Source organism: Tachypleus tridentatus, unplaced genomic scaffold (genome assembly GCF_004210375.1).
Source record: "Tachypleus tridentatus isolate NWPU-2018 unplaced genomic scaffold, ASM421037v1 Hic_cluster_2, whole genome shotgun sequence".
Classification (NCBI taxonomy): domain Eukaryota; kingdom Metazoa; phylum Arthropoda; class Merostomata; order Xiphosura; family Limulidae; genus Tachypleus; species Tachypleus tridentatus.
The window spans coordinates 33,642,956-33,661,368 of record NW_027467782.1 but is presented as its reverse complement, the minus strand read 5'-3'; the positions used below and the strand labels follow the sequence as shown (position 1 = coordinate 33,661,368).

Genomic DNA, 18,413 nt, shown 5'->3' with positions numbered 1-18,413 from the left:
GATTTAGGAATTGATTTAAATGAAAAGACTGATTACAATATGGGCACAACAAATATACAGAAATAAACCTTAGTAAGAACTGAAACAACTCTCTCAATCACTCCAATGACCAACACATCTCTGATAACCATGGATGGAATGAAGTTAAAACATTTGAGGACTTGCAGGAAGTGAAATACTATAAGATGATGAAAAAATGGTAGTGGATATGAGAAATGAATGATCAATTCTGATGCAAGGGCCTGTAGTACCCATGGATCTGTGGTAAAGGTTTTCTACATGTACAAAAATTAATGTAGATGAGTCCCCACAGGACACAAAGGAATACAGTAGTCATTTACACTGCTGGCAATACTCCAATCAATTGAACATGGAACCCTGTAGATAAGGGCATAAAATATTGTAAGTAATGATGAAACAAGGGGTTGTTGTTAGGGTCAGGACAACATTGGAACTAGACCTCCTGTAAGAGCTGAGGAAAGTCAAGCAACCAACAACTAAGACGAATGCAGATGGGTGACATAAGCCCTTGAATATGAAGGGTCTGGAATGCCTGCAAAAATCAAGAGTTTGAGAAAAAAGGACTCATATAACACATGGAGGTTGTCAGTAAGTAGACAAATGCCTTCTAATATGTTTCAATGAAATACCACCCACAAAATTCAGGAAAGTGTTGAAGTCGACAACTGAAATGAGGACAAAAAAAAAGTGTCCATACAGTAAATATTACAGTGTTAGTTAAGGTCAAACAAATCCTACAAAACTGTGATATATTCAGATTAAGCATAAACTTCTTTATGGAACTTCACATTTTCAGGAGCTGATCTATTCTCTGAGAGTCTAAACGTGTATCTACCTCATGATAATGAGTTAAACATGCTGTTCTGACAAACATGGCAGACAAGACATAGCTGTCCCTTCACAAAACTGAGCAATAAACATCTCTTATATGAGCCTCAGTATCAGGGAATGGAAGGAGGACTAAGTACTCACCAAACTGAGCAGTAAACATCTCTATATGAGCCTCAGTATTAGGGAATGGAGGGAAGACTAAGTACTCACCTTCAGACCTTTCCACCCCCAAGGAAAACCCACCAAGTAATGACAAAAAACATGACACACTGAATGAACTAAGTAAAGAAAAGAAGTTGGTAAAAGGTGATCAAAATTAGCCTCATTAGAAGCAAACAGATGAAAGGAAGGCACAAGAAAAAGCAAATCTAAATTCTCTCCAGAATGTCCAGGATCACCTAAAAGTTCAGCATCACAGTCCCCTGGAGACCACCACATCAAACCTATGTTTCCACCTTACTACAGATAAGGTCATGGACAGCCTCAACTAAGAGCGACTCCTTTCCCAATTTGGGAGCAATGTTATATATCAGAGGTGAGATAGGAGAGGCCTAATTTGTTTCCATGCTGGATACATTAATTCATGAATTCAAGCTGTAAACGTACATACCAAACAATTTTTTTTTTTACTACATGAAAGTCAAATATAAAACCTGAAAAATGCATAAAATATCTTCAACAACTGTACTACATGCACCTGTTAAGAAATGCTTATATACAGTTTTAAAACAGAGGTCACATTGATGAAGGTGAAAAGTGTAATGAGATAGATTTAAAGGTGAAATAAAACACTGGAGCAAAGGAGAAAAAAATCAGACCTATACTTAGATGGACAAAGGAAAAGAAACCATAGCAGCTGAATAATAACTGTAAGGTAAGAAGATATAAATATATTTTGGAAATTTTATTTTTGATGTAATGCAACTCACATTTGAACTAATTGTTTCTTTTTTAAGAGGTATAAGATACTAATACTGCACTGATGTGGTTCTAATTTGAGATAACAATCATATGCATAAATAAAATTTATTTATTTACTATTAGTTCAAAAAATGCAAGTCGACAGAAAACTGTTATAACTAAACACTAAAATTTGCCAGTAAATTGCCAAAATAAATAGACTGCTGTAACATTTTTGTTAATTACAAATTCATCATTATAATCTTCACAAAAACTCAGATTCAAAGTAAATATTACAGTTTAGAAATACCAAATGTTATGGTGTTTGATGAGAGAACATTTTTTACTGCCTCAAATATAAAAATTTTTCACTTCCAAGGTTAAATTCTTAATGCTTTTAAGTTCCAGAATCTTGTACTTCCAAATGTATACATTTAGAACATACAATGTTCATAATTTAACAGTTTCAAAGTTTAAAAAAGTGACATTTATAAATTAATAATTTTCAAATTTACTACATTATAACATAATAGTTCAAAAATTTTAAATCACAGCAAAATCCTGGAGCTTCCAATTTCACAATTTTGGCATTTCAAAAATATTAAAAAGAGGTACTTTAAATAATTTCATCAAAAGTTTTACAAACAACTAAGAACAGTATCTGCTTTAATAATTACAAAAAATATTACCACTGAGATTTATATTTACTTTATTCCAGTGCCACTTAGATTTTTCCACAAATGTCTCAGGTATGTTTAATACTGAAGCTTCTAGCAGACAACTATAAGCCCTCTGTTGATGACCACTTCTAAAAAACACAGGTTGAAAATACTATTCTGAAAATTAATGGACATGATTCATTGTACAATTAATGGATTCTAATCATAATGTATGCAATATAATAATGCAATTAATTATTACATAATTAATATAATTATGCAATTAATTATTACACAGATACTTCTTAGTTTTTAATAACAGTTAAATCTAATGATATAATTTAATTACGACTCATTCTTAAATAAATTCTTCACTTAGTGTATGGTACTAATTCTACAGTTATCAGATGAATTACTATCAAATATAATATTTATTCTAATGATTCAAATCTAGTACCAGTTCTGGACTTTAGCCAGTAAACTTGAATACAAGCTATTAATATGCACAAGATTAGTTGATGAACACATGAAAGCTTCAAGCATGTCAAGAACTTGAAGTGGCTATAAAAATACACGAGTTAAAACAAAGAGCATTTATTATCATAAAAAAAACAAACCCAGATACAGCACTTACAGATTCCTGTACTAACAAACTTCCAAAACAAGCACTGAGAAACTAATATCCCCATAAATTAAATCAATTATAGAAAGCATGGTGTCCTGAGACTCGTTGTTGAATGTTTATGCAAAGCTACACAAGAGCCATCTGCACTAGCCTTCTCTAATTTTGAGTGATGAATTATATAGAAAGCAATTAGCCAATACCATTCACCACTAACCTTTGTCAGACTGAATAGTGGGACAGACTGTCACAATATATAATGTTCCCACAGCTGAGAGGGCAAACATGTTCAGTAATGAGGTTCAATCCTGTAATCTGTAGATTACGAGCTGAAAAGCCTAATTATCAAGTTTCAGATGTAATTTCTACATGACAGTAATGGAGACTGTGCTGTCAGAATATTGTCAAGATGTACAATTGTTAGACAGAGCACAACTATGTGGCAACATTAGCTGCAGTACTCCAACAAAATCATTGACTCATTCTCTGTGTTTGAATATTTTCAATAGGGGTATACAAGTTTAGATTGATTGATATCCTAGGTAGATTATGTATGATATCAGTAGTAACCAGATGTATACATTTATTCGTATTACCTTTTGTTATATGGGTTTCAAGTCCTATTATTTTAGCATTACTCTAAGAAGAAAACTATATGTCAGAAATTTCTCTAAAAACACATATACAGGATATGTACACAATATTAAGTCAGAAAAGCATTTAGAAGCCAAAAACAACTGTAATTAATTTGTATCAAATCACCTAACAGAGAGAGATCATATACAGCATCTTCTGTGGATTCCAATATGCTGTAGAAACATCAAGACTAAAAAACACTAGAATTCAGAAATATAAGAGATACACAGTAACTGGTAAAAGTAATCTATTATAAAAGCCCACCATGCCACAGAATAATTCCACCTTAAAGTTCAGAAAACTGCTAGTGGGGTAATTGTCAAATTATCAATACAATATTATTTTCATATTCAAACCCAGTTCTGCACAAGAACCATATCAATCCACACACACACAAAATGTTATCCTCATCACCTCTTATGCCAGACTTACAGTCCCCTGAAACATGAATGTTGTATTAATTCACTTATGTACAGAAAATGTGAGATAGAAGAACATAATCAAATATCTATCAGATCAACTGAAACAAGCTTTAGTTTCATTACATCCATCAGTAGGCCTCCATATTTCTGTAAAGTTTGAGGTCTGTACCCTCACGATTTTGGACATTTTGCTACTCTGGTATCAAGCTAATCCCTAAAAATTAAGCAACTTCAAAAATAATCTATTCTAAACAAAGTTCAATGGTTCTTACAATATTCTGAGTAATGGCACACATTTAAATCTCCATTATCATACTGTTGACAAAAAGAGAAATAAAAGCAATGCCAGATGGTAAACAAAATTATTTTTGAAACAGTATGATTTGGTTTGTAATGTCCTCTTTTGTTTGATCATTCCTGTATAAAACTTATGGACCTTACCTATGAAGATAGAATCATTTTAAATATGAAGTTTTCTTTCAAAACTTATAACTGGGTTACAAATAATACATGTCTTTTAACTTGACATAATTTTAGGCTAAAGTGACAATGCATAATTAAAATATATATGTAAAAACGGCTGGTATGGGCAGAGAAAAACTCTATGTAGCAGGTTTTTCTCACCATCATGGATCATAAATTATTTCTTTAACATTTTACTATGTGACACTAACAACAGAATCAAAAAGTCAGATTTTGATGAGAAATACTCCCCCAACTTAACTCAGTAAACTGGATTACGAATTTGTTTTTTTTAAAACTGCATTTAGTTTAAATTTTCATCAGAAGCTTACAACCAAGGTGTGCTACTTGTATAAATTGTGAGACTAATATATAACTTTACTGTGATTATAAATTAAAATATTTTAATAAACATTAATGATTCTGTTAATGTGAACAAAGTGTTAGAAGAAAATGATACCCCATAAACACATTATATAATATTCTCTCTGTGAGAATGTACATAAAAGCTCAATAATGTCTTACAAAGAATTAGAAATGAGTAATAACTTCTACATGCATGCACTGACAGGTTTAGGAACTTTTCAATGTGATATCTTCAGTATTAGTGGTGCAGGAAGGAGAGAAATAGGTGGAGTGCTTGACTAGACACGCAAAATGTACAACGAGGAATTTAAAGTATAAGAAGCTGCTAAAAGTGTTTCCCCCTGCTGTCAAAGTCAGCTAAGTCTGTAAAGATTTAGGGCATGTCCTCACCAGAAAATTGATATAATAATTTACAGTTGCTATGCATGTAAAATATGTAAAAGTGGGGATGTTACAACACCTCCAGGTCTGATGCCTCTGAAATACTCCATACACATTTCAGAGAAATGTATGTTACTATATGATATTAATGAAAGAATAGATCAGATTAATAATTGACTGAAAAGTTAAAGGAACAGTACAGATGAGGTGATTACAAGAATTTATTTGCAGTGTAATAAAACCTACTTTCTGGCAAGTTTTGCACTTTGTAACCAGCAAGTTACGATTTCGTAATCAATCTTTTTGGTCTGCTCAGGAATGTTGTTCTTGGCTATTGTAAGGAGAACCCGGTACAGATTAAGAAGAGGTTCCTGATAACGAAGTGAGGACTGTAAAACAAAGAAGTTTAAAAAAAAAAACACTCATGAATACAAAATATTATTTCTAATTCAAGATCTCCTCTACTAAGTACTGTTTAAAGGGAAGTTATATACAATTAACAAACATTTATAATCATAAAATATAATTCATCTAAATTTTAGCCTTTAAAATAAAGAATTAAGTAAAAATAGACAAATATTATATGAAAACCAATGAAACAGTTGTTATAATTAAAATGGTATATCTTTAAGTTTGGGTCATGGTATTTCAGTAAATTTCATTTCTATATTACTTTTAATTATTTCTAGAGAGACAAACAGAACTATAAGTGCCTGTTCAAGGTTAGATTAATAAAATTTTAATCTTTGTTTTAATGTAGACTTTGATTATTAGTATACTAATTATTTTAAAACGTTTGTGTATATGATCATTAAATGATTCTTTATTATTTATATTGTATAATCTGCTTTAAACAATTTATGTTTTTAAACTCAGAAATGTGTTCTCGTACCTAAAAAATGTACAATATCAAAGATATAAATGTTGAAGTTCTTATCATTAGAGTAGCTGCTCCCGATATATAATGAGACACTTTTTTTTTAAAACAAGAATGATAAGTGCTTTCTATTTTTCTCTTCACATCTCATTTGGTATCTTTAAAGCTTTAAAGAAATAATCAGTAATGTATACAAACTATAAGTTAAATTATCAATATCATTAGATAAAAAAATCATTCCTAGCTTTTGAGACTGCAGTTTTATATATTCTATTTGCAATAAAAGTAAAACCTGAAACACATACTTGAACCAATTTTCTTCTTCCTCTCCACTCTTCTAAGAGTGGAGTTCAATCTACTGACTGAGGAGTAGCTTCCTTGAAATGAAGGGCAGAGACCTGTAAAAAACTTAGACTGCTTTCTCCATATCTGTCAACATGTGTAGTCTGGAAGAAAAAACAAACACATACTCCCTAAAATCTTAACAAACTACATTTCAGTGTCTGACGAATACAGAAAAACTAGTATATATATATAAAAAAAGTAAACTAACAAAAGAAAAACACAACTGAGATAGAGAATCATGTTAAATATCTTTCTAAACCATTTAAACATTTTTTAGCATGAAAAAGAAAACACAGCTGAAAGCAGCATAATAAAAAAACATACTTCTAATTCACTGTTACTAAGATAAAAGAATAATATCTGATGATATGATGATACCCCCAAATATAATGTAACATTTCCATGCAACTAGACATGGAAACAATTACATGGATGGCTGGTTGATTTGGTGTTCTAGCAACCAGGCTATGTGCACCAAACATCTGGTTAAAAGTTAAAAGTAAAGTAAAATTATTAAAATTCATTAAAGGAAATTAAAATAAAACAAAACAAAGTTACATTTTTGAATTAAAAACACAAATAGCATTAAATCCAACTTTTACATCTAGTCTACAGCAGTAAGAAGAAAACTACAGTAATACAAGTTGTGAAGGACTTTTTATAGCATAATTATAATTATCATAACTTGCCAGAATGACCAACAGGTAGTTAAAAAGTAGCATCAGTCACCTGAAGTTGGTCTTTCCATTCCTGGTTTCAAGTTATTGGATGTTATGGCCATTTTCTAATTTTAGATTGAACTAGATGTACTTTGATCCTTAAAAGTGAATCACATCAAAAAAATGTCTAATATATAAAGTAAAAAAAAACAAACTTAAATAGCATTAAAAAAGATTAATAGACTTTAAACAACTAAAAACATTTCAAAGGTGGACAATGTCACCATCGCCAATAACAATATCTAACAAATAAACCTTGGGACAAAACATGTTTAAAATGGTGCCATAATTAAGTTGTAATGACACCGAAACAGTAAAATGTGGCTTAATGTAACAGACAATACATTGGTGCATCAGTCCCAGATAAAAGAAAACGATGAATTAAAAAACTGTGACCAATGTGTAGTCTAGTTAGGACATTTTCCTCTTTCCATTTTTGGTCCTTAAGAAAGCAAGATAGCCAAAGTCCAATAGCACGTTTTATTTAGAAAAGCTTGTTTTCACGTTGCTCACTCCAAGTCGACTGCTAACTGGCATGAAGCTGAGCCTTGAATACAGGACCATAGTCCACGTATGGAACAGAAACAGCAGTGATAGAGCCAGAGCAGACAGATTTATCTGCAGTGTCACCAAGCTCGTTCCTGCAAATACCAATGTGGCCCAGTATCTAGAAACACTGGACAGAAGTAGATGTTAAAGAGAAATGGGCCAGTCGATTTTGAATATCAGTAAGAACTAAGATGAAACAATTCAAGGACCAGTAGAGAACTAAGCGAGTCAGTATAAATAGTACAATTTGAGTACTGCTTAGCTTCTGTGTGATACAGGACAAGAGAAATGACATACAGTTCAGCAGTGAACACAGAAACTGTAGAGAGGATTCTGTGCACAACCACCAAACCATGGCTGAGCCCACAGAGTCACCTGATTTTGAACCATCTGGAATGGAAGGGTGGTTTGAAAGATGTTCTGCAAATAACATACAGTATTTCCAATCAGGAGTGTCTGCTTTTCTCAGATGACTTAAAGAAAGGTTACATCTTGGGACTGTAATAAGCCATGGTAGGATGAGCTGACCAGTGGATACAGCAAATGTTATCCAAGGATAGACCCAATTCATCCAACTGTACTTGGATACAAAGGCCAAAAGGAGCAATGGCTGACTGTCTGTTTTACAAAAGCATGGCCCACTGAGGAAGGAAAACATAATCCCAGGTGGAATGTTATGGTAAGGACTGAAGTTTTGAAGAATACAGTAAAGACAGTTGCAAACGGCAGAGGTGCAAAGAAGGTTCATGAGATTCTACGTATAAGCTATGAACAGGGGAAGTGCTGAAAGCCCTGGTGCAGAGCTGAAGTCCCTGATGATGATCTTGAAGGCCAAGGTGCTGGCAGAGCCATAGACCAGTGATCCATACTCCAGTTTTGAACAAGTAATAGCCTGATATATCTTTAGCAAAGAACATTGATCCACTTCCCAAGATGTGAAAGAGTGGACATGGAGGATGTTCAGTGCTCTTGTACATTTGACCTGTAGCTGCTTGATGTGTGGTATGAAGCTCAGCTTACAGTCAAAGATAAGCCCAAAGAACTTTGTTTCAGGGACCACAGTTAGCACAACTTCACCAATATTGAGTTCAGGATCAGGGTGAATACCCCATTGGTGGCAAAAGTGCATACAAACAGTTTTAGAGAGAGAGAATTAAAACTGTTTGCAGTGATCCACTTCAGAAAACAATTGAGGGCAGTTTGTAGCTGTCGCTCAATATACTGCATGTTTGATGATTGACATGAAATGTGAAAGTCATTGACATAGAGACCGTATGCAACAGTAAGAGGGAGTAGTTCAGTGATGGCATTAATCTTTATACTGAAAAATGTGTCACTCAAAACACAGCCCTGAAGAACTCCAAGTTCCTGTAGATAAAAACTGGAATGTGTTGAACCCACATGAACTTGGAATCACCTGTCCATTAAAAAATTTTTTAATAAACATGGGTAAATGGCCAAGTAACCCATATATATGGAGGTCTCGCGAAATGCCATACCTCCATGTTGTGTCACAAGCCTTCTCAATATCAAAGAATATTGATACAAGATTTTGTCATTTGAGAAAAGCTTCTCTGATTAATGTTTCAGGTCGAATCAAGTGGTCCATGGTGGAGCACTGTCGTTAGAACACACACTGGGTGGGCGAAAGGAGGTTATTTTCTTCAAGGAACCAAACAAGACGAGCTTTAACTATCCTCTCTAAGGTGTTACAGAGACATTTCATCAAAGCAATTGGATGGTAGTTTGAAGGAATCTTCGGATCCTTCCCAGGCTTAGAGAAAGATAGGAATATAGCTCAGTGCCAGGCATCAGGAAAACATTCTCCTGCCACATCTGGTTGAAAACAATCAGAAAAACAGCAAGAGAAGCAGGAGAGAGATAGCACAGCATTTCATAGAGCACATCATCAGGTCCAACCGAATGTACTGACAGACTGATGAAGAGCCAGTGTAAGGGGACGATTATAGTCACAGAGACAATCAGCTCAAAGGAAAGAAGTGATCACTCTGCCCAACTGGTGATATGTTGATTGTGAACTTAATCCAAGAGTCCTTCTGGCTTTGACATATTACCCACCAAGCATGTGCACGGGCCTGTTGGAAAGCGATGCGATTCGAGAATGTGGGATACCTATGAAAAGTATCCCACGTCCATTTTTGAGTCTTCTGTGCCATGTGGCAGGCAAGATTCCACCACAGATGATGATATTGTGGAAAACATGTCAAGGCTTTAGGAATACTTTGAGCAGCTTTCTGTACAATACAGTCAGTTATTGCTGTCACACAGTCGTCTATTGATGGCATACAGATGATGGCAGGATCAAGTTCTGTAAGAACAGTGAAAGAGAGCAAGTTTGCTTGATCCTTTTTCCATTGGTGCACATGGGTTGGGTGGCATTGACCACAGCCAGTCTCTCTCAAAATTGTAGAAAAATTATCACTGCTGCATGGGTTATTGTCAACCCTCCACGAAAAGTGGGAGAATAGTGAAGGGGAGTAAATGGAGAGATCAAAAGCAGTAAAGAACTGACTAGATGCATGAAAATAAGTATAAGAACCACTATTGAAGAGAGAAAAGTTGTGATCTGAGAGCATACACTCTATGGAGTGACCCTCCCATCAATATCAGCACTTCCTCAGAGGGGACGATTTCCATTAAAGCCCCCCAGCATTAAAAATGGAGATGGCAACTGTTTAATGAGAGCATCAAGGTCTGATTGATCATAGGTCTCTCTAGTCAACAGGTAGAGAGAACAAACAGTGATGGTACGACACAAAGAAACACAAATGGCTACAGCCTCCAAGGGTGTGTTGAGTAACAAAGACAGGGTAAGCACATGCTGATCAACCAACAGTGCTACCCCTCCATGCACTTGTCCATCACACAGCCTGTCATTTCTGTACAAAGAAAACTGCTGAAAGGTGATTGTATCAGCAAGTTTCAGAAAGATTTCCTGTAAGGAAAGACATACAGGATGGTAGAAAGAAATAAGTGTTTTGATGTCACCCAGATTAGAATGTAAACTTCAACAGTTCCATTGTATCAAGGTGGCTACTTTTATTTATGTGTAGGCAAATTGGGTGCAGACCATGTTTTATTTCTTTATTGTCTTTATTCGAGGGAGGTTTACCAACCTCAATGGATCCTACCCTGGGTTGATTGGGCAAGTCTTTGTTGTTAGAAGAGGATTCCAGTGACTTAGGGTGCAAACAAATGATCATTTTGCACCTTGGGAAAGGAGAAGAAAGTGTAACCAAAACCAAAGGAAGCAGATATTGGGGTTTGCTGAAATTAATGTTAGAGACAAAGATGGGTGTTGACATTGATTCATTAACTTTTTTAACCATGGATGTCAGAAGACTTTCTGTTTGTTTTGAGAATGATTCTTTTGGAGGTACAGAGAGATCTGTCTGTACTCCCACTGTAGTAGTGGAATGAAGTGCATCAGCATAAGTCCAACATAAAGTGGTAGATAGCAATTTTCAAGCCTCAGGGCAAGTAATGTTTTGAATCGTCTTTAAACACTGTACCTTTTATTCCTTCCAACCATTTAGGGCAAGAATAAAAGTAAGATGGGTGAGAGCCATTGCAAGTGATGCAACAAGGGTCTGTTTCATACTCATAGACACCATAATCCTTGCCACTGCAACGAGCACATGTAAAGGAACCAAGACATGATGTCTCCGAGTGATCAAATGGCTGACACTGGAACTATCCGAGAGGGTTTGGAATGTATGGCCGTACCTTGCAGTTAAAATAACCTGCCTTGTTGGTAGCAGGTGGATGCTGTGATGTAAATGTTAAAATGAGGACATTGATCGGCATCAAAATTCCATCTTTGGGAGTGGAGATACACCTTACTGAAGAAACTCCTTGTGGTGGGAGAAACCAGTGGGAATCTCTGACTCAGGATGTTCTTCAAATCCCTATCAACAATAACTTCTTGTTACGAATTCAAAGTTGAATGAGGCATAACCTCAATAGGTATATTGCCTTGGAATGTAAGAGGAATTCACTGTGCTCGAGATGTGGATATTTCTACCAATATGTCACAAGAGCGAATCCTTCTGACCAACTTTGGAGAGCCAGTGAGACCTTCTGGTCCCTTCTGAATGAAAAAGGGAGACATTTGCCCTAAAGGTTTGTCTGAAAGAAAATGTAGTATAATAAAATAAGGTACAGAAGTTACAAATGTTAAAGATTGCTGCTCAGAATCTTCAAGATGTGATTGTTTACTCATAAACTGTTTTTCACTATTTTGGTTAACTTTTTATTTGGATGGTCCATAATAAAAAATGAATTTTTCGGTGTCCACTGTCCCCACCCACCATAAAGCCCTATGAGTGGATGGCATTACAATGCCAAACAAGAACACTGGAGCAACACCAGGGTTTCATGAGCACTATACCCAAACACCAGCATCAGATACAATGTCCACAACACCTGCTGAGAACATCCAACACTGGTACTTGGTTAACCCTAGGCCAAGTGAACCAGCCAACTGACCCAAGGGGAGCCACCCCAAGGCTGCCCATCTACAGGAATTCAAGGCCACAGTGGTATGTTAGGGTTGGACCCCTCAACCATCAGGATCTTCTCCTCCTCTTCATGGGTCACCATGCACAACACACATGTTGGTGGATCTTTAGATCACAAAAGAGGTAAACTAAAAGAACAGAACCTCCCCTGGGAGGTCCCCTCACCAATCACAGGAATCCAGAATGAGGGGAACAACTACCTGAAGAAATCCACAATGGTAAATATTATTCATCATGTAACTACACATGAAAACAATTACTTCAAGATATCCACAATGATATGTGCCTTTCTCCTTGTCCACAATGATAGACATTAAAACAATTACTTCAAAGATATCCACAATGATATGTACCATTCTCCATGTAATTAGACATTAAAACAATTACTTCAAAGATATCCACAATGATATGTACCATTCTCCATGTAATTAGACATTAAAACAATTACTTCAAAGATATCCACAATGATATGTACCATTCTCCATGTAATTAGACATTAAAACAATTACTTCAAAGATATCCACAATGATATATGCCATTCTCCATGTAATTAGACATTAAAACAATTACTTCAAAGATATCCACAATGATATGTACCATTCTCCATGTAATTAGACATTAAAACAATTACTTCAAAAATATCCACAGTGATATCTACCATTCTCCATGTAATTAGACATTAAAACAATAACTTCAAAATATCAACAATGATATGTACCATTCTCCATGTAATTAGACATTAAAACAATTACTTCAAAGATATCCACAATGATATGTACCATTCTCCATGTAATTAGACATTAAAACAATTACTTCAAAGATATCCACAATGATATGTACCATTCTCCATGTAACCTCAGAACTTTTATATTTTTGCTTCTTCAGTTTATTTTGTGCCCATTACTTTAAGACTTTTGTCAATATGATTGTTAATCCTTTGTTAGTTACTTTCATTTAAACTCTTATTTCTTAATTCTGTAAGCATGAAATGCATCACTTTTCTTATAATGTGATAAAAACAGTTACGTGAGAACATTATATCTACCCTGGTACATACAATTTATCTTGTAAATAGAAATAAAATCAATTGCAATCACTTGATACCATGGTGGAATCCACACTGGTATTAACTATTCCCTTGTAAGTAGATATAAAAAATTACTGAAGAACATGATAACATGTATGGTGATTTATACTTTTATATAAATGGAGATTTAATATAATTACCTGAGAACGTGACTGTATCCACCATTTTCCATGGAGGCTGCTGATAAAGGTCCCATCTGCTGAGTTCTTACAATTTTACACTATGTGAGATAGTCAAGAGTGGAACAAAATTTACCACATCAATCCAAAAAGTATTTTGAATATTTCCTAGAGACATGAATAATCTTTAAGTGACATGCCTCTTCACTTCTTCCAAATACATTTACATTACTAACATATAAAAAAAATATATATTGCACTTGAATGTTGGAAATACATCTTTGCTAATTAAAGCATTTATTTTCTTATTGAGATACAAAAGTTTATTTATACTATGATTATACTTTAAAACTCAGGAAGGAAACTAAGTTTTTCTCAAGAACTTTGCTATAATGTTGTGTATGATTATAACCAATGGCAAAAATCAAAATTAATTGAAAATTTATGTTACAAGATCTTCTACATAACATCACATTCATGGTATGAACTTATTTTCATATGCTCTCAATGAACAGGTAGATTTAAACAGTTTGAATACATCTTTGGTGTTAAATTAACTTATTTTTTGTGGAGATGGTTTACCACAGGTTTGTTACATAGCTGTGCATGTATCATACTTTGATTAAATTGTTGTGAATTGGCACTTGTTGTATATTGCTGAATCATGTCAGTAGAACCTTCCAAGATTTTCACACTATCACAAATTATTGCATCATAATATCCCATGAAGACCATTGTGTAAAGCAACTGAGGCCTCTTTCAGACAACAAATATGCATCCAAAATGCACTTTGAGTTGGTCACTTAGATATATCTAGACAGTCTGAGTGGGAGTTTAGCCATAAAGAGTGTATTCTGGCTATTTCTGAAGTGAAATTATCACAGACTGTATTGTAACAACAAAGTAAAAATTATATAATATGAACAAGATTGTGTGAGCTTTAAGAAAAGAAGACAACAATTTAAAGATTTGGATACAACTGTAATAGCCAACAGTGTAATGAACATTTGAATATATGTTTGACTTGCTTTAATTTACTATTATTTAAAAAAAAGTGAACTCTATGCTGTTTCTTCACTGTTAAAATCCCAACAAGTCAGACACTTACTGTAAAGCATAGGCCTATAAATTCACAGCTGAAGCAATAGAATAAATATTGTAGAGGCCACATATACACCATTTTAATTGGCTTTGATAAGTGGATGGTGAAGGGCAAATAACTTAGCCTTAAAGATGGTGATATATGAGAGTTTGTTACACAACAACAAGACATAAAGAGAGAAACAAACAACAAAAAAGAGAAGAAAAAGAAAGGCTGAAAAAAGAAATGAAAAACTGGAAACTGAGAGAGAGGAGAGACTAAAAAACAAAGAGAATATAACAGTACAACTTGAAGTCACTAAGTTTAACAAGCAAATTGAAGGATCATTAACAATGGGCTGACAAAACTTGATGAATAGAAAGACAACATGAATGATCTAATGAGAAGTGAAAGATTCACCCCTCAAGGTCAAAACTGGGACAAAAACAATTTGACATTTTGGCTTAGTTTCCTTTTCACAGTAAAAGGACTACAAGTGTATGTAGGTGTAATATCAGAAGATGCCATGGACTAGAATATGTTAAAAATTGCCTTGCTGAAATGCAATGAAATTACATAGGATGGTTTTTGTTAGAATTTAGAAAAGGCAAAGTTGACACTAGAGAAACTATATTTCAGTTTGTGGCATGTCTACAGCAATATTTCACAAGGTGAATTTACATGGCCAAGTGTGAAGATAGTTTTGAAGGACTGGTAAACCTACTAACAGATGAATAATTCATTATCATGTACTCCACTTACATGTCATTTTTTGTACCAGAAAGAGCACCAAATGACATGATAAAGATGATCAAGCTGGCAAAATAGTATGTGGAAGCCCATGGGGAGAACATAACAGGCAAATCCAATCATAACCATTCAAAGCCAACAAGAGGGATTACAAGCAGGATGCCACCACAGGTGACAAGAAGTCGTCAGACAAATGGGAGATACTACACTTGTTAGAAAATGAGACATATTGTGATATGATTGCAAGTTTGCAACCAACAAGAATCTCAAATCAAGCAGTTAGAGTTACCTACAAAGATGGTGCTAGTAAGATACTAGAGAAGAATGATTGTCACTGTTGCCAGAAATCACATAAAATAATTCATGATTAAACAGTACTTGAATGACAGTCAGTTCAAATTAACAAACGGATCAATCACAACTTATCAGTAGGTGAACACTATGTTTGGCAACAAGAACATGACAGTGAAATGAAACACTGGGAGAAGAAGTGAGAATTACTCTAGTATCAAATGACCAGATAATGGCAAAAGTACATATATGTGTGCTGACTGATGGGACAGTGAGAAAGTTTCCTATAGTAACAATAAAGGGGAAACTCCATACTATGTGGGAGAACTTGAGACAACACATAAGAAAGCACCCATCTATGACATGGTAATCAGCAATATACCTGACAACAGAAATTTGAAGGAACCAGACAGAAAGGAGACTGATGAAGTATCTGCAGTCACCACAAGAATTCAAAAAAATAAAAGCAAGCAAAACATCAACCCTCTGCAAATCTCAAAAAAGTGACATTGTGTATGTATGTCTATGGGAATTGAAGGAAGCACAGAAGAAAGACCCTTCAATGATGAAACTTTGAAACAATGTCTAAGAGACAATTGAGCACAAAAATGAGGAAAAAAAGGATATACAGAACAGAGAATCAGAAGGAAGTGCTGTATCATATCTATCAAAGCACTTCTATCAGAAGTTAAACAGATCATTGTACCAACAAAGCACTAGACTCAAGTAATGAAGAAGTTGGCCAACAAGTAACTTTTGAAATGACACCAAGGAATAAACAAGATGGCATACAAAATAAAGGGACTCTACCTAGAATGAATGTAGCCATAGAGCCATGAGATGAAATGTCTCTTATAGGAGTGCTATCCAACACAGTTGCCATGGACTTGATTGGACAACTAACACCTGACATGAGCAATATGTATGTGATGATAGTAGCTATGTAACACTTTACCCAGAAGCCATAGCACTACCAAAGACAGAGAAACTCGCAGAAACCTTCCTTATAGGTGTTCTGCAGAGAAGGGTTTTAAAAAGAAGTCTCAAGTGACAGAGGGACCTAGTTTACCTCAAAATTGATTCAAGAGGTGTGCAGACTCATCAGCACTAAGCAGCTCTTTGCAAGACAGTTGATGACGTCCTAAAGAGCATGATGAAAATGTTCGAGAAAAGACCACGTGACCAGGACAAGTACCTCCAGGCAGTAGTATTTGCTTATTAATAATTCTCGTATGTAAATATAAGATTTTCAGTATTCATGTTACTGCATGGAAGAGCAGTATGAGGTCCAATGCAGATACTGTGAAAACTGTTCACAGAAGAAGAGTCAGAAGTGATGCGCATATACCAATATGTGTTAGACCTAAGAAACCAACTGTAGAAGACTTGTCAACTCACTCAAACAAGTTTGTATGCAGCCGATGTCAGACAGAAATGCTTCTATGATAAGAAGTCCAAGGATTAACATTTCAGAAAGAAGGTTTCTGTTCCTTAAAGACACAACAAACTCATCTGAAGGTTAGTAATTTTCACACACACAAAAAAATGAAAATCTGAGACCACTGGGTGTAGATGACATGTACAAAAGTGTCAACATCAATGAAGAAATTAATGGCAAATTGAAGAAAGAAGTAGCAGTGTGCACCTGTCTCCACAGACAGATAAAGCCAGACAGACTGTGACCATGACCAAGAACTTAGTCAAAGTGAAGCCCTACCAAATGTTCTACATAATAAAAGCCTGATTAAGCTAAAAGTTAAAGTAATGTTAGAAGCTGGAATAACTGGGCCTTTGAATTAAGTTTACTGTTCACTGGTGGTAATCATGAAGACCATGAATGTCTCACAACCATCTGTACAGATTTCCAGAAAATAAACTTTATGACAGAATTTGGCTCCAAACCTATGGGCAACCCAGATGCTATTGCAGTGAAAATAAATGGGCCCAAGTTCTTCACTAAGGTCAATCTCAGAAAAGTGTATTGGCAAAGTTTCAAGAGAAGACAGCCTTTTTGACACCTGATGAATGGTACCAATTCAAGAAAGATGCCATCTGGATTAATCAATTCAGCAGCAGCATTCAACTTCTTGATGAGAAAAATGTTGCAAAAAAACCACCAACATTGTGTACGATGTAACCATCTGAAGAAACTCAGGGATCTGTTCAGAAAGACACTGAGCAGTGAGATCTGTGACTCAAGAAGTGTTTGGCCACCATACTGACATTTGGAACTTCTTCAACAGTCTGTATGGAAGGAGTTCATCATCCAAATGAATCATCAACCACTTGCAAAGATCCAGAGGTATAAAACTGAATGTGTAATAATCATGAGTTAGGTATTGTACCCCAAGAACTTCTGGTCCCACATTGAATCCAACAAGAGGACTGCAAATGTTGGTGCAGACTGTATGAGTAGACTTTTTGGATGAACTGGAAACAGTCTTTGTATATAGTACAAAAAATAATTGTAAACACGTTTCTTAAAGAGAAGCTTATTGTTATATCCACACAAGTGTTTAAGTTTAATGTAAGTGTTATTACTTAAGTAGTATAAGAGAGAGTGTTCAATTTAGTTATTTTTAGTAGCAGTAGTTTATAATTACTTTTCTGTGTACGAATCACAGACTGTGATTTATACTTGCTGTACTATTGCATTATTTTATTAGAAACTTCTAAATTTTTCTCATTGTTTTGATTGAATATTATTTTATCACAATAATTCATAATGTGAAAAATGTTTAAGACCTCTGTGAG

The 18,413-nt window shown here is 34.8% G+C and overlaps 1 protein-coding gene across 19 annotated transcripts in view; it reads right to left on the bottom strand.

Moving 5' to 3' along the window:
- The window catches only part of LOC143242176 (serine/threonine-protein kinase atr-like), a 38,564-nt gene that overhangs the window by 5,870 nt on the left and 14,281 nt on the right, over positions 1–18,413 (bottom strand). For 5 of the 19 annotated variants that reach the window (XM_076485510.1, XM_076485521.1, XM_076485524.1 and 2 more), the window contains 4 exons: positions 13,559–13,638; positions 6,483–6,623; positions 5,547–5,689; positions 1,531–2,560 (listed from right to left, as the gene is read on the bottom strand). In XM_076485510.1, the coding sequence (XP_076341625.1) occupies positions 6,587–6,623; positions 13,559–13,638 (117 nt within the window). In that variant the 3' untranslated portion in view covers positions 1,531–2,560; positions 5,547–5,689; positions 6,483–6,586. Of the gene's footprint in view, positions 1–1,527; positions 2,589–5,546; positions 5,690–6,482; positions 6,624–13,558; positions 13,706–18,413 lie in introns of those variants that run through there. The other 14 variants (XM_076485515.1, XM_076485518.1, XM_076485511.1 and 11 more) reach the window with 12 other exon arrangements.